This window comes from Eurosta solidaginis, chromosome 5 (genome assembly GCF_040869045.1).
Source record: "Eurosta solidaginis isolate ZX-2024a chromosome 5, ASM4086904v1, whole genome shotgun sequence".
Classification (NCBI taxonomy): domain Eukaryota; kingdom Metazoa; phylum Arthropoda; class Insecta; order Diptera; family Tephritidae; genus Eurosta; species Eurosta solidaginis.
Window position 1 is genome coordinate 59630582 of NC_090323.1, and position 22666 is coordinate 59653247.

General features: G+C 38.5%; 1 protein-coding gene across 1 annotated transcript in view; it reads right to left on the reverse strand.

The window, feature by feature from the left end:
* Nucleotides 1-464: 464 nt before the first annotated feature.
* Nucleotides 465-22666, reverse strand: part of loaf (lost and found) — a 242767-nt gene continuing 220565 nt past the window's right edge. Inside the window, exons 3-6 of the mRNA XM_067757032.1 lie at nt 5943-6087; nt 5541-5654; nt 923-1081; nt 465-855 (exon numbers count right to left, since the gene is read on the reverse strand). Of these exons, the coding sequence (XP_067613133.1) occupies nt 644-855; nt 923-1081; nt 5541-5654; nt 5943-6087 (630 nt within the window). The 3' untranslated portion in view covers nt 465-643. The remainder of the gene's footprint in view (nt 856-922; nt 1082-5540; nt 5655-5942; nt 6088-22666) is intronic.

The following is a 22666-nucleotide window of genomic DNA, read 5'->3' on the forward strand; positions in this document are numbered from 1 at the left end:
TGTTAGCAAATCAAATTTGAATCTCAAATTTGCCATACCGTTGGGCAATAGCCGTTTTCACTTATTGGTCAATTTAATTGTTTTTTTGTAGTCAAAACAGATGGAAAACGCATTTGACGTTGTAAAATGAAAGCGAAAACCAAGCAGAAGTTATAAACGAAGTTGTGAAATAAATGAACACAAATATTTAGCGGGAGTCTTGAGCATTCACAGCTTTATCGACATGGAGTCAGTAATGTGACATAACGGCAATGCCCCTGACTCCAGCTTGAGGCAATTTTGAATGTCAGTCATTTTTACCTCATAAAACCGAAGCATATATCTATATCGTCACTGATATTTAAACTTTTGTTATCATACTCACTTCATTCAATGCCTTGCAAAATCCTTGTTGTTTATATTCAAATTTAAAAATAAATTCTTTTGAAGTCTAATTGATCATTCACTAATGTGTTGTTACATGTAAATCCTCCTTACACCCTCCGCTCTACCTAAACGAACCATTCATCCTTTTGTGCAGCACTAACAGCCGCTGCGGCTGCTGCTGCGGCTGCTGCATTTTGATTAGCTATAGAGATGTTCGTTTGATTGAGACCTGCCGTTGCTGCGGCGGCGGCTGGATTTGTGTGTGAAAGATCTTGACCTAATTGACGGAATTTGCTAAGCACCAAATGGGACGGACTTTGGTGGCCATCTTCGATAATATGCGTAGAATGCGGTGGTACCCGTATGGTCCCGCAGGGTGATGCCAGTTTCCCGACGTCGGTGGCAGTTGTGTATGTTCACGCGACAATGTGCCGCCATGATGATAATGTAAATGCTTTGATGAGCCATTTGTTTCAGCGGTGTGATGCACTGTAAGTAGAGTTTAATAATTTGTTTAGTTTTATGTTTATCACGTTTAAATGTTGGTGTGATTTACTTTGCATTGCAGTATTCTGGTTGAGATTCGCTTCATCCTGACGCCGACAAACGCATATCGAAATACCAACAATAACGGCGCTCAGTACGAGTACAATACCAACAACGATCAACACAAACCATGTCATGTCGACACCGAAAACTGTTGTTGCTGTTTCGCCTAAAATTATTAAAATGAAAAAAATATAACTTGTTTGATTGTCTAAGAGTAACTAGATTAATTTAAGGCTCAAATCATATATATTGTTTCTAAGCTGTTTTTACGTACAGGTCCCTTTTTCGCTCTTACTTGGAATCCAAATCTATAAATAAAGCTTTGGTTGTAAAGATGGTTATTCGGGCTATTAGCGAGCTTTGGGATATTTTGGTCGTAGTGCTTTTGTTTAGCTATATTTTATTAAAATAATTTGTTAAAAATAAACGATTGTGAGAACACAAATAAATATATTTGTAGTAACTATTGTGAATATTTGCACTGCATTAACGGCAGTTGCTACCATACGCCAGATGGCAGTGCAAGCTGTACAATTTTAATTGAATGATAGAACGGCTGATCTCTGTTGATATTTGATAAGAGAGTTTCATATTGGTTGCGCAAGATGTGCACGGGTCCAGATCGTATTCAAATATAAGGAATTGAAAATGGGAAGCTTAAATACAAGCACAAGTTGTCCCAAGTCCATGCGAAGTAGGGGTTTCCCGTAAAAGCAAGGTAACATTGATATCTCCTCTATTCAGTGCCCAAATCAAATTCTTCGACCTTGACCAGTTTTAGTCACTTATTAAATAAAAGAAGGGGCTCTGTTGTGTGGGAACATGTACTGTCAAAGTTCTATGATGAGCGTTTTTCTAAGGGAGCTCCATAATTTTGGAATAAGATGCTTAGAGCCACCGATTTGCGACTTATAGTAAAAATCTCATTCTTTTCTCACACTCGCATGAACTCTCTTATATCTGTTTGGGATTACTTCGTTAGCATTTTATTTAAAAATTTGACTCTAACTTATCAACATTGATACGGATGAAAATACGAATTTTGGAGCGCTTGAAACTACATATATACCGCCTGAGATATTCGCAAATTTTTTATAAACGTGGGCAACAAAAAAAACTGTTGAAATCGAAAAAAGATTTTAGTGCGGTTAAAACGCGCGCAGCGTTATGGCTTCACGCTGTTGCGGGGTACCCTAATGGGAAAGTAAGCTACCGATCGAAATCAGCTGGGCTGTTGGTATATTCTGGCTTGTGACAAAACTGGTGTACAAATTAACAAACATCGAATGCTGACCTTTACACATGGATCTAAGTTTGGCGAAGGATATGGAACACTATTTGTCATGAATCTGTAGGGTCAAAAATGTGCCCAAAATTACCAATGAAAACAGTTCTTAAAAAAAAAAAATCAGATTAAATGAAAATCTGTAATTTTTACAGAATATTGTTAAATTGACACCAAAAGTTTTCTGTTAAAATGACTAAACAAAATTTGTTCTCTTGAAAAAAAAATCGGTTGAATTTACCATAAAGCGAACAATTTTACCGAATGCCTGTTAACTCAAGGACGACAAAGCCCATTTTGTTGTTTTTGCTAGCCTTATTTTTTTCTTTATATACTACTTTTTACAAGGCCGGATGAAACTCTTTAGATTCAGAGATCGGTTACGTTTTCGATTTCGACTTCAGGTTTTAAAAATGAAATTGATTTAAACGGTTATGGCTGCGGGTTCAGTTCCTCGCTTTCTTGGTATTTGATGCCAAGAGAATTATACATGTCAGCAGGTTTCATTTGGGATTTAAATATTGTCACTGAAAATTCAAAATTATATTATAATAAGTATTAAGAGCTTGTTACTGTGATAAAAGAACATTATGGAACTTATATTCCGATGCGGAAACTTCGCATTGATCTATAATTTAAAATTCCGATCGATTGCAAAAATTTCACAATTCATCTTTAACCCAAAGAATGATGACTGAACCTCTTGCAACTCAGATTTCTGCAATTAAATTGCTACGGGTTAACTAGAAAGTTCGCGGACATAACGATTACATGAGTAAAATAATATCCGTATAGCCGCAATTCAAGGAACCATGCTAACAGCTAGATCGGACCACGGAACTTGCGATGGCTAGAATAGGATGGATCGCGCAAAGGGGTAATGTGGAGGCTCTCCTTTTATCACCCATCATACCGTCTATTTCAACCGAACATCAGCCACAGAGCAAAAACCCCCAGTCAGTCAAGGCATAATTGTCCGGTCTGGTAATGTTTTCCTTGAAGTAATAAACATCTATATTCTTCCTGCCACCTACTGTTTAACAGGATATCGCGCTGATAGCAGTGTGCTCTTAGTTCCCATTTTAATTCACACCAAGACCTCTGGCAATCTAACTTGCCAGCCGACAATAAAGGCAGGGAATTGGCACAGCAAATAGACACTACGATTTTCTGCATGATAAATGGCGTTGGCCTCACGTGAATTGCGGGAAACAGCCGTACTTATGAACTGCGTTGAGTGGCAGCCGATCCTTGCATCTGACCACCTGTCCATACTCCTCTCAATAGAACGACCAGCAAATTACGGCGCACTTTCATTAATTTATAAAAAGCAAATTGGGAAGACTATTAAAATTTCATAAATCAATCGTTTGTCGCTCTCCTCATTCCGACTGATGTCCAGCAAGGCGGGCGCGCGTTTCGCAAAGTCATCATTTTATCTTCCGCACGCTTCATCTCGCACCAAGCACATTATCATCAGCCCCAAAAAGGTTAAAGAAGCCATTAAAAACGCCGAGCGTTCCAAGTCAATAGGCCTACGCGGTATAGGTTTACCAAAGCTGAAACACCTTGGCGATGACGGAGTAAGCTAGCGGACGCACATTTTCAACTTATCGTTGAGGAATTTTGTTCAACGGCAATGGAAAATAGCAAAGATAAATTCACTATTAAAGCCTGGAAAACCAGCTAACGAAGTTAAGTCACATAAACATATATCACTCCTTTTGTCAGTAGCGAAGAGGTTGGAAACTGTCCTGTTCGCACATTTTAAGACCGATCTTTGATTAGCCCTCAATTAGCATGGTCTCTGCAAAATGCATAGCGCTATCACCACGAAAAATGCCATAAATACCCGTAATTTATACGGACTAAACCAGAAAAGAGCCTATCATATGCCGATGTTCGTGTCGCTTCACCTGTCAAAAGTTTTTGAGACAGTCAACCACGGAACGCTACTTCAACACATAGAAGATTCAATCTTCCCCTTGTTTGAAAAGATGTGCCGCAAATGAGTTGAATGGTCGTCAAGCATCGTTTTAATTTAGGAACCTCACTGTCATTACATATGCCGACATCTGCACGATAATGGCAACAGGATCTGGCACTTCGATAGGCGAACTAATTTCTAAAATAAATGGCTACATCTCCTGTCTTTCTAGTTTCTTCACTTCGCACAACCTCCTTCTATCAACGAACAAGTCCAGAACCAGTCAGAAGTCAAAGAGCTCAACAATAAAAAGCATAACGAAAGACAGTTTCTGCTTAGTTGTCACATACCGCGACACCCTAGAAAACAACAGCTTGATCTAACTCCGCCTCCAATGGGGTTAAATGAACATCTCCATATGCACTATGATGACGTATAGCACCTGGCAACATAAGGAGTTTCTAGGCAAAATCCACACAGAATCGCGCCAGGTAAACAAGGGGGGTTCAATTTACAATATCCTACTCTTGCAGAAGAAGAAAACACAATTCCAAGGGAGGCACGAGTCACCCTAGCACAACTTTGCTCTGAATACTGTAATAGGTCAAACTCTTACTTGTCCAGAATCAACCACGATATACGTAATGTACGTCCTGCATGCGATGTGCCCTACATGACACCAACCATCTTTTCAACAGTAATGTGGAACCTACGCCTCTAACAGCAACAACCCTATGGTCAAACCCTGTTGAAACTGCTAGTTTCTTGCACTCCCGTTGGAAGACTTTGATAACTATTTGTGAGTGGTGGCTCCTGCAACACCGTCAGGGTTAATAACGGAAGTATATCAGTAGGAAAGACATCTGACTTTTTGAGCAAAGGAAAAGTACAGTTGTGGTACTTTACTTTTTACTATCAGGTTACCTAATTATGTGGTTATATTTGTAACTCACTTTAAAAAAAACTGACGCGGAGAGAAACAATTTGTGAATAAGTAACTTCTTAAACTGGCTGAAGTGAATAACTTAAACATTTTTAATTTAAGGTCGCGCAACTGATAGTGACGTGCGACTCGGTGACTTGTTTACGGCTATGACATCACTCCCTTTTCACTTTCCATCTTCTGCTCTTCTTCGTGTAAGGTGGAGTGTAGATTTCAAACATCTCTTGGAAAATAGTTAAGCAAGGTCTTTTTTTTTTGTTAAAGGGAACACCATAACTGTAAAATTGAATTAACTATCCTAGCTTGCGCTTAAGAAGATATATGTATGAACCCTTCAAGTTCTTCTAACTCAACGGATGCATAATAAAAGTAGTTTATTAAATCACTATATTTTATTCTTTCATTAAATTACACCCGACTTCACACACACACACAAGCAACCATGCACTTACTTTATTTTTTATACTTACTTTGGCACACCGATTCATCAGAATTGTCACCACAATGATTAATGCCATCGCATAATAAATCCGGACTTATGCAAAATTCACGCGCTGCACAAGTGAAATCATTGCAGGTGTGCTCTATAATATTTGCATAATAGAAACAAAAAATATAGAAAGAGCAAAGAAAATATTAGAAGTGTAAGAATAATGGAATAAAACAGTTAATAAATAAAATGAGAAATTTGAATAAAGTTTAATTTGAACAAAAAAAAAAAAAACATATCAAGATAATGTCAATTTAAGAAATGTGCTGCAATTTTAAACTCAATTATTAAGTGTGAGAATTAATTTGAAATTGATTATATTTTCGTAGACTTTGCCAACTTGCAGGTGTGAATAATGAAAAAGTTTGGTAATTTTACTTACTTGGATCTTTCACCGATGTTATGACCAATTTAAAACCATTCGCATCTGTACCCCAATTGTCGGTGACATATTTTAATGTGACAAAGTTTGTGCGCGTCAATATAGAGCTGACCGTTTGTTTAGTGTTGCGGCAGGATATATCGATCTGAAAGGAGAGAAGAAAGAAACTTTATTAAAAATATGTACATACTACTTGCATATGGCATAAGTAAAATTAATTTAAATTTTTTTCATCATGTACATATTTAAAAAAAAGTTCCGCAGTGAAGACGCTGGCATAGCTCAACAATGTTAAAGAAGCAAAAAATTAAATATATCAAAAGCTTCGACTTGTTCAACGCGTTTAGAAATATGGTTGTTGTTGTAGCGTTAAAGTCAGTCTCCGAAGATTTTGGGGAGTATTATCGATGCTGATGGTCCTTTGCCGAAAGAGCCATTATGGTATAAGGCCGATAACGGTTGAATACGATCACATTGAACTCCTAGTTCCATGAGGTACTTGCGTTGGCCGCAGCCTCGCTTGCTAAAGAAACAGGATTCGCCAAGGAAAGCATACATAGGTTGATAATTTGGTTGGGGAAGCCAAATATTGCGCTGGCAGCCACTTGCAAAGTTTTAGTTGAAGGTGCTGCTGACTTTGGATCATGTGAGTATTTTAGTAATACTATATCCTTGCATAAAAAGTTGCATCAAATGAGGTTCCTGTTTGTACCCTGATTGAAACGCGAACACATATTAAACACGTTAGGATCGATAGCAAGTGGAACTGAACCTTTATGCATATTAGACACTCTACGAAGTCTCACTATGGGTCCGGGCTATAGTCTTGTTCACAATATTTACAACAATGAAATACTGCAATATGATAAAATAGATATGAAAACTGCGATAATAGGCGAAGGCCTGTAATTTCGTTGTAAGAAACTCAGATAGGCGACGTGGAGTTATGCGTTAGATTGACCATACATGTTCTCTAAGGCCGTCGAGAACTGTGAGCGGACGCTACGCGAAGCAGCAAATCTTGCGCCCATCACTCACACTTGGGAAAAAATTATTGGAAAAAAGTGTTTAAGTTGTGTGAAGATGGCACACGGAAATGCGATTTTCTTAAATAAAAATAATAATAGATATCGTTGTGGTTCATTTGCACAAGGTTAATCCAGGATAGCCCCTTCTTAAAACCCCCCAAAACCTAAAAAAAACTTAGAATTACTGTTTTTACCATGTTATTATGCGCACGGTTAGCCCAAAATAGCCCACCCTTTTTTCGCAGGCCCGCCTTCGGAAAAAATTATTGGAAAAAAATGTTTAAGTTGTGTGAAGCTTGCGCCCGAAATGCAAATGTTTTTTTTTTTTTTTATAAAAATGATGTGGTTCATTTTCCCCATGGTGAGCCTAGGGTAGTCCATTCTTTATTTTATTTGGCTCACCCTCGGAAAAATAATTGTCTTAAAAAAATGTTCAAGCGGTGTAAAGCTGGCATCCTTAAATTTGAACCATTTAATAAAAATGATGTGGCTCGTGTAAAGATCAGCTGTACACTGAAAGAAAAAGACTAGTAAAATCAACCGAAATTTCTGTTTTTTATCCATCGCAGCAAGATGTTGCGCACAAATCGTTGATTCGTAATTGAACGTTGTAGTAGTTAAATGAACAAAAAAAGTTGATGTGACAGCTTTGTCTGAAAGTACCTATGTTGGCATATACATAAATAAATAAATGTAAGGCGCGATAACCTCCGAAGAGATCTAAGGCCGAGCTTCTCTTCCAATTTGCGTCGTGCTCCTCTTGATTTTCCCTAAAAATTGGCCGCACGGGACCTACATGTTTTATGCCGACCCCGAACGGCATCTGCAAGGCAGATGAGTTTTCACTGAGAGCTTTTCATGGAAGAAATACACTCGGAGCGCTTGCTAAATGCTGCCGAGCGGCGACCCCGCTTCGAAAAATTTTCTTCTAATTGAAAAACCTTATTTCTAAAATTTTGATGTGCGAACCCAGGGCATACGATGTGGCAGGCGGAGCACGCTACTATCACACCACGGTGGCCATATACATACGTAAATATGTGAATACATAAATACGCATGCTTGCTACGTATACATACATATGTACACACTTACTAACCGAACTTCAATTGGGCTTACATCAAATATGCTGGCACACATTAAACATTATACATTATTTTGTTTTATTAAACGCACTTTCACCAAATTCTATATTTAATAATTTATTTAATTTATAGTTTTGAACTTCGCTTTGCAAATAGAAATGAAAATAGTAGTCACAAAACTGATTCTCAATTCTTTCAGATGCAGCTCAGCTCATTCTCTCGCATGTAGTTGCCGCACTTGATTGTTTCGAACCTGTAGTATAAATGTTTGACATAACATTTTAAATAGAAAACTTGTAAGTTATAGAAAAGTAAAGAATCAAATAGCTAGAAGGTAATTCACCACTGGAATAACTTTACATGTAATTCGGAAATTTTAATTTTCGGCTGCCACCGTGGTGTGATGGTAGCGTGCTCCGCCTACCACACCGGATGCCCTGGGTTCAAACCCCGGGCAAAGCAACATCAAAAATTTTCGAAATAAGGTTTTTCAATTAGAAGAAAATTTTTCTAAGCGGGGTCGCCCCTCGGCAGTGTTTGGCAAGCGCTCCGGGTGTATTTCTGCCATGAAAAGCTCTCAGTGAAAATTCATCTGCCTTGCAGATGCCGTTCGGAGTCGGCATAAAATCATGTAGGTCCCGTCCGGCCAATTTGTAGGGGAAATCAAGAGGAGCACGACGCAAATTGGAAGAGAAGCTCGGCCTTAGATCTCTTCGGAGGTTATCGCGCCTTATATTTATTTATTTTTTTTTTTTAACACTTTAAGTTGAAACGATTCCAAAACAACTCAAACTTTTATATTGTCGGAAACATCAACATTCAAAAAGGATGTGTTTTTATTATCTTATTAAATTCGTTCGCGTGAGTGAAAATTCGTAAAAACTTGAACAAAATGTTACTAACTTTGGAAAAATCCTGTTCGTTCAAACAATACTTTTGCAACAAGAGGGCGCAATTTTGTATTTCGCTTGGAGGAGAAGTTGCAAAATTGTACCCGATAAATAGGTGTCCCGGTATCTCATAATTTTTTGCAAGTAAATTCAAAAGAAGGGGTTTTCATTTTGTATTGATAACTGAAAAACTAGTTTTTTGTTGTTCTCCCATTTTGTGTGTTTTTCCGATTTGGTGGTTTTCTTATTTCTGTATTTTTTTCTAAACAAGTGGCACCATCGTCATAAGTACAAAGTAGATAGCGCAGTGAGCGTAAAATACTCTTTGAAATTTGCTCATGTAGTGACTGTTGATCGCTGTTGAAATGACCGGTGAGATCAGTTGTCTTAACAGAAAAATCAGTTAGATTGATTAGGAATTTGTCAATTTTACAGAATTTTGTTAACTTAAGAGCGACAATTTTTCTTCTGTTGAAATGACCAAACTAATGTTCGCTTGACAAAGAACTCGGTCGAATTAACCATAATTCGACCAATTTCACCGAATCTGCGTTGAGTCAAGAAAAAGAGAACCAATTTGTTGATTTTACTAGCACCATTTCTTTCAGTGTATGAGCATATTAAAACGTAAGCGCTACGCTGGCTGTGACATATAATTTTATTTATTTATTTATTTATTTATTATTTAACACTTTGAGCCTCGCGTGCCCACCCGTGGTCATTTTTTTCTGCACCGGTGGACCGCGTGCTGACGAAGTGTTTTGCTTTAGTTGACAAGCTGGGATCAAAATTTGTTTACTTAGTTTTATTAATTTTTTGCAATTGGGGTGACCTTTTGATATTTATTTTTGATAAACCAAATATATTTTTGTTGTTTGTTTCCTGTTTTTTTTTTGTGACCACCGATGGTCATGTTGTCCCAGAATGTCAAAATACATATTGGGCCCAAGTGGCCACCAGTGGGCATACTCAAATTTTATATTTTTATGTATTTATCATTTTTATTTTTATGTTTTTCTCATTTATTTGTTATACAGATTTCATTTAAGATGTTTAGAAAAATTTTAACACGTGATGACATTGTTGTCGAGCTCGAAGAATCGAGTGTAGATGAAGTTACAGGATTTTCAGATGATTCATTTGTTGATAATGACTTTGAGCCAGATTCTGAAGTTCTGATTCAGAGTCTGAGGACGAAGATTTCGATGATAGTGATGAAGACATATCAATGTACTTGAATGAAGATCCTGACGAAGAAGTTCCTCTTGCAAAATTGATAAATAGTCGAACATGGGGGCCTGTTGGAGGAGATCGGTTGACGTTTGTTGAGTCTCCGATGTGTACAGGCGTGAATCCTGATGTTGTTGATATGATGCGACCATCGACATCTAGAGATCCCTAAAGACACACATTGTGAGCAGTGTGAAGAAGCAATATGTTTAGTGTGTTTTCAAAGCCACAGATAAATCATTGTTAAATTTATTTTTTTTTCTGAATAGTTTTCGAATAGTTATATTCATCTGTTTTTTATATAATATAAATCTTAATTTTTAAGTCCTAAAATGAATTTTTTGAATAGTTATATTAAATTGGACTTGTTTTGGTCGAGAAAGTTTTGTTGTAATGCTCTACAAGCAATATAAAATATATTTATCTAAAATATATAATATATTTCTTACTTTTTAAATCTTAAAATGAACTTTTCTTACCTAAATTTAATTCACTATTTTTAGGCTTTGGCAGGCCAAATTACAAAGTCCAAGTCAAAACGGTTTACATCCTGGTATCCCATAATGTAAATCCATCAATGCCCGCCGTAGGTCACATTGCCCCAAATGGTGAAAATATAAATGTCCACCGGTGGGGCACGCGGGGCTCAAAGTGTTAAAGTCGTCGACAAACTATGGTCGACTGCATAATATAAAATATATATCAATATACAACTTAAAAGATAAAATTTAAGATATATCGAGATTTCAACAATGTTATATTACAAACAAAGATATATTAATGAACATTACACTTTAATTTCAGAATATAATAATAATAAGAAATATGAGAAATCTTATACTGGCGGAATGCATCAGATTCCGCTCAGCATGATTTCGGAATGCAGTGGATTCCAATCTTCCTGTTGGAATTCAACAAGATTCCAATCAGCATGTCATGGGAATCCGGCAGTGCTAAGAGTAGTGTAATGAGGATACGCCATCACAAGGCATAAAAAAGTAACATGACCTGTGTTGTTGGAATGCACCGGATTCCAATCAGCTCGATGCCTGACCCATACGATTATACTGCCGGAATGCATACGATTCTGGTCAGTGACTCATTAAAAAGCATGTTTTTTACGTTGCTGGAATGCACCAGATTCCAATCAACACAGTACTGTCTTGTTCCTTCTTAATGATACATGTTGATAAATGTTCCTCCATCCTTAAACGAGATAGTTCCTGTTTTTATGGAAGAAATAAAATGCCGGCAAATTAAATTAAATTAGCTTGTATCTCTTAAATTAGATAGGCAAGTATTGCATTGTGTATAGTGCCAAAAGTACATTCAAGACTGATACAGCTATACAAGTCATTGTAGTGCGCGCACCAGATAAGAAGAGGATTATTTTTAGCAAAGTTTCGTCGACAAAGGGGTAAATAGAAAGGAACGTTGTGTCTAGATACTCTAGGGGGAACCGCAAAAAACAAGCGGCTGAGCAGGTCCGCAGAATCAATTTCTCCAATAATGAGCTTATGGATGAACAATACCCCCAGTAAAATTCTCCGATTTTCCAGAGTGGGTAAGTTAATAAGAAGAAGTCTACTTCTGTATGGAGGAAGGTGGAAACTTGAGTCCCAATTAAGGCCGCGCTATGCAAATATCAAAAATTGCTTTTGAACTGACTCAAGACGCTTTTTATGCTTTTGAGAAACAGGGGACCAAACGCATGAGCAATACTCGAATATTGGACGAACCAGCGATGTGTAAAGAACCTTAGTGAGGTACGGATCATCGAACTCTTTAGCCCATCTTTTAACAAATCCAAGTAAACCCATCGCTTTGTTGGCAATAGATGAAATATGGATGTTAAAATTCAATTTCGGATCAAAAAGGACACCTAGATCATTTGCAATAGATATACGCTCCAAAGGCGTACCATCTATTACATAAGGTTTCAATGCTGGCTTCACTCGGTGAAAAGTCATATGCTTACATTTAGAGCAATTTAAAGCTAGTAAATTTGTTGTGCACCAACATTGGAACGAGTCCAAGTCGGCCTGAAGAAGATCCAAGGAACTCAAATCGGTAGGACAGTAAGTGTAGCAAAGTTTTACATCATCCGCATACATTATAGTATGGGAATATAATATTGTCTGTGGCAAGTCATTAATGAAAAGGGCAAAGAGCAAAGGGCCTAGATGACTTCCCTGGGGTACGCCGGAGGAAACTCCGAACGATTCCGACAGATTGCACTTGAACAGGACTTTTTGGGTCCGGTTAGAAAGATAGCTTTTCAGCCACATTAATAGGTGAAACGGAAAGCCCAGTAAATCAAGCTTATGAATAAGTAACTCATGGTTGACGGTATCAAATGCTTTGCTGAAGTCCGTGTAGATGACATCCATTTGCTTGTTCTCTAAAAATCCTTCCATAACTATAGAGGTGAATACAAGCAAATTTGTAGTGGTTGACCTTTGACGAATGAAACCGTGTTGGCATGGAGATAACACTAGACTAGAACACTGATATTGCATTTGACTGGTAACAATCTGTTCAAAGACTTTATGAATGCCTGAAAGTTTAGCAATACCCCTGTAGTTTTCAACTTTTGACCTACTACCTTTTTTATGCAGGGGTATAATAAAATACTGTTTCCAAAGTGCCGCGAATGACGCAGATCCCAGAGATAGCTCAAATAATTTTCAAATAGGCTCATACATGTTTTCGGCGCAGTACCTAAGCACGCAACTAGGAACACCGTCCGGTCCCGGAGAAAAGGTGGGCTTCAAAGGTTGAAGACTCTGAAGAACAACATTACCATCATTAGCAGGATTCCTAATGGAATTCGAGCTATCTAAGTGATAGGGATATTGACCGGAATGAAAACCACTGGATGAACACGTGGACTTAAAGAACTCAGAAAATAGTTCAGCAACGTCGTCATAAGTGCAAGCTTTTTTACATCCAAAGGTTAATGAGGAAGGATACCCAGAAGTTTTCCGCTTTGAATTTACGAAACTGTAAAACTTTTTTGGATTTTTAAAAAATTGGGCTTTACAACAACTCAAGTAATTTTTATAACAAACCTGATTAAGACGGTGAAATTTAGAACGAGCTATTAGATATTTAGAGAGGTCTGCAGATGCTCCAGATTTCTTGAATCTCTTATAAAGCCTAGATTTAATGTTATTAAGTCTGATAAGTTGCCTTGAAAACCAAGGGGGCTTATTCGAACATAGGGTATAGCGAGTAGGAATGCAGGTATCAAAGAAGCCATCAAGCGTACTGTAAAATATAGAGATCGCCGAATCGACACCACTGCAAGCATAGAGATCCGACCAATCATGGGAAGCCAACAGATCATTGAGCATAATGAAATTCGCTTTGTAGAAGCATCTAGATCGGGGACGAGACTGTACTTGAATCCTACGGGGTAGGCTGATATCAAGTGATATATCTAGCGTAGGGTGAAGAGGGTCTTCTGAAAGGGATAAAGGTGGGATTTGCGTAAGGGCAGTACCCACCGAGCCATCCACAAATACTAAATCCAGCATTTTATTTCCACTATTTGGAACATTGTTAATCTGTAAAAGAGATGAGTCTAACAAACAATTGAGAAACTCATGTTGAGCAGTGGGAGTTAAAAAGTTTGAATCACTTATATTAACCCAACTAACTGTTGGCTGTTGGCAAGTTAAAGCCACCAACACCAACAAGTCGATCGTTATCTCCCAACTGCGAATGCAAATCGCAGATGGCCGAGCTATGACTAGCATAAACATCCATATCCGAACGAGGTGGTATATACGAACAGCAAACAATTAGCTATAGCTACCGAATGAAAGCCTAACTTCTATGAATTCGATATGAGAGATATTGTCCAGCGAAATCAACTCAGATGATAGGTTAGATTCAACAGCAATAAGGACACCTCCCGCTCTAGAGATGCGATCACGCCGATAAACAGCATATTTATTTGAAAAAACCTCAGAATTGTAATTATCAGGCTTTAGCCAGGTCTCCGTAAAAGCTACAACTTGTGCAGAAAAGTTGAAAGAATTAAGGGAGAATGGAACAAGTTTTGATCGTGAACCACGAACATTTTGGTAATTAATGAGAAGACGGGACAGATCAGCAATTACCTTTGTGTTGTTATTACTGTGTTCGTCATACCGTTTTTTGGCTGTAATAAAACCGGTTCGGCCCTCGCCTTTCTTGTGAACAAGTGAACCACAGTATGCTTGGGCCAAAAAGAGGAATCAAGTACCTTATCGAAATATTCATCTGAAAGGGATATTTTAAATGAGGATATGTCTTTCTCATATTTAAAGCTAAATTTATATACATTGATGTTACTAGTGGGTGCAACACCAAGTTTAGAGCAAACGTAATGAGCAATGTCATTTTCGGTAAGCGAGGCGTGTAATCGGGACACAAATACAGCCCTACGAGGTGGTACGGCAGTCACCTGCAAAGGAGTAGCGAATAGCGCACCAGAGAGCTGGGAAGGTGCGGCCCTTATAGAACAGTTGACAGAAAACTCATTGCTTGACCTAGCGTTGGTTATCGAGCCCGTCAAAGAAGTACTATTTTTTTCAGGTACACTTGTATCGCTAGCAACAACCCCAGTACCGGTAACTGTTATTGTTGGAGCTAAAGATACCGGCGGAGGTGTAAGATGAATTGAGGAGTCCAGAGAAATCAACATTGGTGACGTAGAACAAACATCCGCAAAGGTACCACTATTAGTTCGTGCATCGTTTAATTTGCCAGAGATCGTCTCACTGGAAGTCTCGACACAGCCTTGTGGAGATTCTTGTGGAGATTCCTGAGCTGCATTGTTCATAACGTCTTTGGTAAGCCTGTTCGTATCAGTCAACGCGGTTGAAGGGACATTCGTAGGAGGACAGCTTTGCCCTGACTCGAAGACAAGTTGGAGTCATTGTTGGGCATACATTTCTCACGCTTTGGGGATTCAGATATCACTTTCAATTTTTTAAAGTGAGCTTCCGTCGTTTTGAATCTTACGTTAAGGTCACGAAACCCAATAAAAATGTTGTTGAACTCTTTCTGAGTTTGCCTCATAAAAGCTCGCATGTCATTTTCTACGGAGCGTCAATCATGACATGTCCAGTTCAGTCCAATTTTTCTGGATATTAGGTCAACCACCCGAACACCTATGTGAGAGAAACCGGCACAGATAACATGAGCCATATTATCACAGAGCCAACAACAAACTTAAGTATCACCACGGGAAATTTTCTTTTGATTAGTGCACTTCTTGACACAGCAATCCAACATAATTGCAAAGTTAAACAAACCCAAAAGAAAAATAGGCAAAAGAGGATGCATGACCCATACGATTATATATAGAATAAATTGAACAGCTGTTCAAAAAATATGGGCGAGAGTTATTTTGGAGCACTGGATGCAAATCGCAAGACAGCGTACAGCGTATAGCTAGCAGCGAACACAACAGAAAGCAAAAAGGGCACACAATGACTTGCTAATACAGCTACCAACAAAAAGGTATGCAGTAATCAGAAATTTTTGTGAAAATCTATGATATATGAACACACAGACTGAATGTTTAAATTGCACAAAAAGCCACTATGTATATTGCACTGTGTAAAGATTTAATACGAAATTAAACTTATAAACTGTTTTCTATTATATTAATGAATATTTATAAAAGATAAAACTTGTTTACAAAGTAAACAAATGATAATGAAAGAAGATGTTCTTGTCAAAATAGTAGTCTTATCGGAATCCGCCTATGGAGGCAGGAAAATAGGAACCATCACCGATACACCACACGACACAGAGGCTCGAGGGATTCAAGGGGTTGATAAGCGCAATACAAAGTTTTATAGCTTTAAAGCGTTCGCAACACAATTTTCCACATCACCTACGCGAATGGAATCCTATTACAAATATGAATACATATTTAGCAGACGAGGCTCTGGCGACCCCAAGTTCCTCATGGAACTAGGACTTGGGGAGGACGGGATGGCCTAAAAGGTTTAATGTGGTCATGTAAATCGTTCCCGAGATGGTCGGGCTGATACATTAATGGTGCTTTGTTACCGGAACGTACCGGATCTATATCCGGTAAAAGACCATCAACATCGATAACACTCCGCAAAGCCTTCGGGGAGTGTCTTTATCGTTAATACAACAACAACAACATTAAAGCTCGAAAGAATTCATTCAAAAAAATATAACTCGTACAAGAACGGTTAAAGCAGCCATTGATTTCGTTATATAACAGGTACTTGCATGGGACACTTTAGGTTAGGTTAGGTGGTAGCTGCCTTGATAAAGAAAGCTCACTTAGAGAATCGTTGGGTAGCAACGATAAAGTTCCGAATGATACCGATCTCAACCTTGGATAAATCCTCGGGAGATCCAAGTGAGTCGCGACCGAAGTACTTTCGGCTAGTTCTGGCAAAAGCTGCGCAATCAAGCATAAAGTGATTTGGTGATTCCACCTCATCATCCTCCATACAGCTTCAGCAGAATGGAATTTTCAGTATATTGAGACGTACCGCATGGATACCCATGGGACAGTGCCCTGTCAAAATCCCAATGACCATTGTTAGGTGAACCTTAGTGAACCCAATTATTTCGGCAGACCGCCAGCCATCCACTTTCGGCCAGAAAGATTTTGCTACCCTGCAAGAGGTGGTGTCCACCCAACGTTTGCTGAGCTGATTCGAGGCCCAGCTATGGAGGAGCAAACCTCAAGTGGCCAGCGGAATCCTGAAATCCCTACAGCCATCTTCATCTGGTTCAGTTGTACCGCTGCAGGCTAAAAGATTCGCTTGACAGTTACTCGGGATGTCACTATGGCCCGGGACCCAGATGATCTTAATTATAAAATAGTTCGATGCAATCGCAAGCGAGGTCAGGCACACCCAGACCACCTTCGATCGCACTGTAGTTGAACTCAAGGAGTTAATAGCCGCTTGGCTCTCAGAGTAGATGTTAAATTCCCTAACCGTAGTAGCATTGGATAGCATTTCATCCACCGCATCCTTAATCGCAGCAACTTCCGCTTGGAATACACTGCAATGATTAGCCAACTTAAGCTTGCGGTTTACACTTAGCTCTTGACAGAACACCCTCCTTGTCCTGGAATGATCATAAGGTCAAATGGAAGTTTCATAAGTGGTCATAAAGTCAAATCAAAGAAAGGGCAATAAAGTCAATTGATCTTGTGCTCATTTGAAGTGGTCATAAGGTCTTTTGATGTTATGGCCATTTGAAAAGTTCACAACATCAATTCAGTTTTTCATTGCAATTCTCAACCCGGTACTAAAATTATTTGATGTAGGCACCGATACCACGTACGTAAACCATGTTTAGAATCTTTTCAAGCCACAGCCCTCAATTGTTCGGTGGCTTAAATATGCCAATTGATCAGTTGGATGGTGATCTCGAAGATTGTCTTGCCTTGAATATCTTTGCCAAAAACGTAAGTAAAATGAGATTTTAAATATACTTAAAATATTTTTGTTTCAATCACAAAATAAAAAGTTTTCTCTACTTATTTATAACGATAGGTTAGGTTAGGTTAGGTTAGAGTGGCTGCCTCCGCTGTCCGAGCGGAGACTCACGTAGGCCGTTGTGCTACCACGCGGGGGGCCCCTATTTCCTGTTACCCTACTTTCGAAGAAGAAGAAAGTTTAGACCCCAGTGAGGCTAAACCAGCGCGTTTGCCTAATGAAACGCAAGATGTCGTTTGGGTTTATAGATTAAAGCTCCGCAGGGCACCCAAAAGAGTGTCTGTGGAGTCATTGGTACCTGGTTTTTGACAGTGCGGGACAGTGGAACAGATAGTGCTCAACGCTTTCTATCTCCTCTTCGTCCCTACAGCTGCGGCAGAAGTCATTTGTCTGCAGGCCCATATAGGCACCGTGAGTGCCCACGAGATAGTGACCTGTAAGAAGGCCCAATAGTGGGCTTATAGAGATACGGTTTAACAATATCACCGATCGCTATCTCTTTTCATCCAGCTTAGGCCAGAATTGCTTGGATATACTACATGTAGGTTCCTTCGACAATCTGGCGTTTGCCTGATCCGTGAAAAGAGATCGCAGGTAGTATTTGCAAGTGTTTAGAGGAGGGCTGGCCCAACCAGCGGAGGTTATTGTTTGCTGGTTGGTGCCTTCCCTAGCTAGCTCATCCGCGGCGCAGTTTCCTGAGATGTCACAGTGGCCAGGAACCCATATTATGCTTAGGTTGCAATTTTCAGCAGGTTGTTGAGGGTTTATCTACACTTCAATGCCACTAGTGACGAGGTGTTACTGCATTGCAGGGATTTTATGGCAGCTTGGCTGTCAGAGAAAATTGAAATAGAATTGGTCACCTGCAGGTTAGCAAGATAGAGGGCTGCTTCCCAGATAGCTATAAGTTCAGCCTGAAAAACACTGCAGTGATCGGGTAAGCGAAAGCTCTCGCTTAGATTGAGCTTTTCCGAGAATATTCCGCTGCCGACTCTGTTGTTTAGTTTAGAGCCATCTGTAAAAACGGAGATTTCGTGTGATCCCGGCTCCACGCCGTTTGCCCACTCGTTCCTCTCTGGGATTCTTGTGGAAAATTTGTTGTCCCAGCAAGGGGACGATGTTGTATGGTCCAATTTCAAGAAGGTTTCGGGGACTTGCTTCAGGATTCGGGTGTGACCAAACCTGCAGTCCCTCCATGGTTCGATAGCGTTGAGCCTTGCCGCGTTGCAGGAGGCACAGTATCTACCATATAGATCAGTTGGGAGAAGGAATAATATGGTTTAAAGAGCTTTGGTGGGAGTGGAGGGAAGGGCACCGCTGGTGAGCATTGCCGCCATCCTCTGCACTCTCGTTACTTTGCTCTTGTTAGATTCGATATCGAGGGCCGTCCACCATACGGTGACGGCGTAGAAGAGTATGGGTCTCACCACTGCCGTATAGATCCAATGGACTATGCGTGGCTGGAGACCCCACGTTTTTCCGATTGCCGACTTACAGCGTAGAGAGCCATTGTGGCTTTCCTGGATCATTCCTCCACATTTCGCTTCCAGTCAAGCTTCCTGTCTATAATAAATCCGAGATATTTAACCTCGGTAGAGAGTTTGATTTCCCTCCCGTTTAGGGACGGGAGGGTAAATTCCGGTATAATGCGTTTGCGGGTAAAAAGCACCATCTCAGTTTTTTCACTGCTGATGCTGAGTCCGCATTCCATAGACCAAGTGTTTGTTAGATTAAGAGCATTTTGCAAGAGTTCGCCAAGCACCGGAAGGTGTTTGCCGGTAACTGTCAAGGCTATGACGTCGGCATATGCAATGACTTGGCATCCGGTGGGCTTTAGTATAGATAACAGAGCGTTCACCATCAGGTTCCATAGTAGAGGAGAAAGAACGCCCCCCTGGGGGGTTCCTCTGTTGGTATACCTTATTAACGATGAGCTGCCCAGCTCAGAGATAATGATTCTCTTGTTTAGAAGGAACTCGACGAATTTCACAAGAGGCTCTTCCACCCCTAGTGAACGTAGAGATTTTGTGACCGCTGCTGGGAGAACGTTGTTGAAGGCTCCTTCTATGTCGAGAAAGATACCCAGCGTAAATTCTTTAAAGGCAAGACCGTTCTCTATCTTAGTAGTGATAGCATGTAGAGCTGTCACTACGGAATTTTCCTTATAGTAGGCGTGTTGGTTGTTGGAGATTAGTGCCTTATTTGCCGATCGTCTCATATAGGCGTCCAGCAATCGTTCTAGAACTTTTAGGAGGGAGGAGGTCAGACTTATTGGTCTGAAATCCTTTGGACTGTTGCCCGATATCCTGCCTCCTTTGGGTATGAAGACTTTTATGGATGTGTTATTATGGATATTCAGGATATGTCATTATGGATATTCAACTCATCTGGATATTCAGGATATGTTATTATGGAATATTCAACTCATCTGGTATCTATAATTGTTCAATAAATTTATTCGTTCAATATTCACGATACATTTTAATTATATATTCGTTTAATGATAAATTCAAAAGTAAAGTAATATAAAAATTTTCACATCAAATATAACATGAAATATAAAAATTTGAAACTCGATTTTTAAAGAAAAATTAAAGTTTTAACAATAACAAGTATTTCATAACAACGTGTAGTAAACCCCTACACTACTCCCCTCTTCCAAATTGTTCCATATTTAACAAATTAAATGTAACTCTTTTTGTTTTATTCAAACAATTATATTTACTCGCATCCAAATATGCAGGTTTAATTCTATCTATAGAAATATTCATGAATTTATTATAATAATTAATTTTGAACCACTTTGGTGTTTTCTCTATTACCTGAAATGGTCCTTCATATGGCTCCTGTAATCCGGTTCTCTTTCTATCAACTCTAACTAATACAAACTTGCAATCATTTAAATCTTTTGGAACATAAACTAGTGAATTTTTATGATGAGATATGTTTGATGCACAATTCTTTAAATTTTGTTTTAATTTTAACAGAACATCAGATGAGTCAAAGTTATTTTCAGATCGAACTACAAAAAGGTAATATTCCATTCGTTATAATATGATGAACTGTCGAATGATTAACCTTTTTATTATAATCTGGCTCAGAAGTTAAAGAAGGAAAATTTTTTAAAAGTTTTGTATATTGATTTTCAACTGAAAATAATTTAGGCAATGAAATGTTGCAAAACCCAGATATAGCATCTACAGATAAACTAGTTAGAGGATCTATTAATTTCTTATTCTTTATATCTATTAAAAGTCCATATTTTTCTAAAAAATCTGCTCCTATGATCGGTCTTGAAATATCTGCAATAAGAAATACAAACGGAAATTCTCGACGGAGTCCCAAATTAAGTTTTAATAATTTTTTTCCATAAGTCGAAATCATGCTGCCATTAGCAGCCGTTAAAATAATATCTGAAGATTTTTTGTAAATTTTGAATTTAGATGAAGGAAGAACTGAAATCTCAGCACCACTATCTATTAAGAATTTTAGCTAGCTTTCTTTATCTAATACAAACAAGCGACGTGTTGAAAATTCAAAATGCTGTTGTTAGTCGCTGCAACAACAGCGCTGTCTAGTTTGTTTGACTAGGAACATTTTTCTGGAAAGCACACGGTTCTTCACATTTACGAGCTTTACTGCCGAAACGATAATGATACTTACATAACCAGTTTTGAGACTTTGATCTACCTCGCGACTGAGAATTCCTGCGAAAAATAAAATTCCGCCTTTTTGGACGTGACTGTCTGTCATTAATTTGTGTTTTAATCTCGTTAATATCTAATTGTAAATGATTAAAACTTTCACATATTTTTGTTGTGACCTTCGCTAAATTCTCTACAATTTTTCCAAATTCATCAATATTAATAGAAGATGTAACAACTATATTTCTAACTGCACAAATTTCATTACCACTGGTTATCTCCCAAATTTTATCTGCCAGTTGCAAAAGATCATTAATATTATTTAAATTAGCACTAGTCAATGCAACATAAAGATTTTTTGGAAGTTTACGTAACCAAAGAGTCCTATAATATTCAGAAGGTTTCCGATCACCTATCTCAGTATCTGATACAATTTTATCCAATCTTCTCTGTTCGCTTAAGGAGTGCCTATCAATAAGAGTTTTCTTTAAATTGTCATATTTTCCACTTTCAGGTGGATTTTGAATAACATCTAATACATTTGCGATAATGTCTTGTGGTAAAGCAGTTATTACAAACTCGTATTTAGTCAAATCTCTAGTTATACCTTTTGTAGCAAATTGCGTCTCAGCATGTACGAACCATCCTTCTGGACAGATCGACCAAAATTGCGGTAATTTTACCGAAGTGGCACAAATTTCATTCCTATCGTAAGGATTGCGTATATTTTCTGATGAAAACTCACATGGATCCTCTATATCTATAAGAGACCTGTTTTGTCTATCTCCCGCGCCCGTTTCACGCGGAGAATGAAACATTTTGAAAAAGGTTCACAAAATATAAAAAAAAAAAAATAACAATCCTATAGACTTCTATAAATATATTATAAAATTAAAATCGAATTATATAATAATAAATATTTAATAGTTGATGTGGATATGTTGTAACGTTACAGCTGAATGACTGCACAGGAAATGCACACGAAACGTAGTGACCGAAATCACTACCATACACTTTAGCGACGCTCTGATCCACGTATTAACGTAATTCGATGACGAAAGTAGAACAAGTAGACATTGTAATATACATAATTATTTATCAAATGTAAAGGTAACTCATAAACGCCGTCGTTTGCTGTTGCAGTGATGAATTACTTTATAGATAACTGCGCTGTTGGTGACTAACTGAGAGCAAAAATGTATAGAACTTTCTAAGTGATTCAAAATACAGTGAGTATAATTGAGGATATGTATGTGCGTATGTATTGGGCAATTTGACTGCTGACTCAGATATACTTTTGAGTTTGTGTTATACTCCTTCAACAAATAAGTCGTAACTTGACTGTACGACGTGT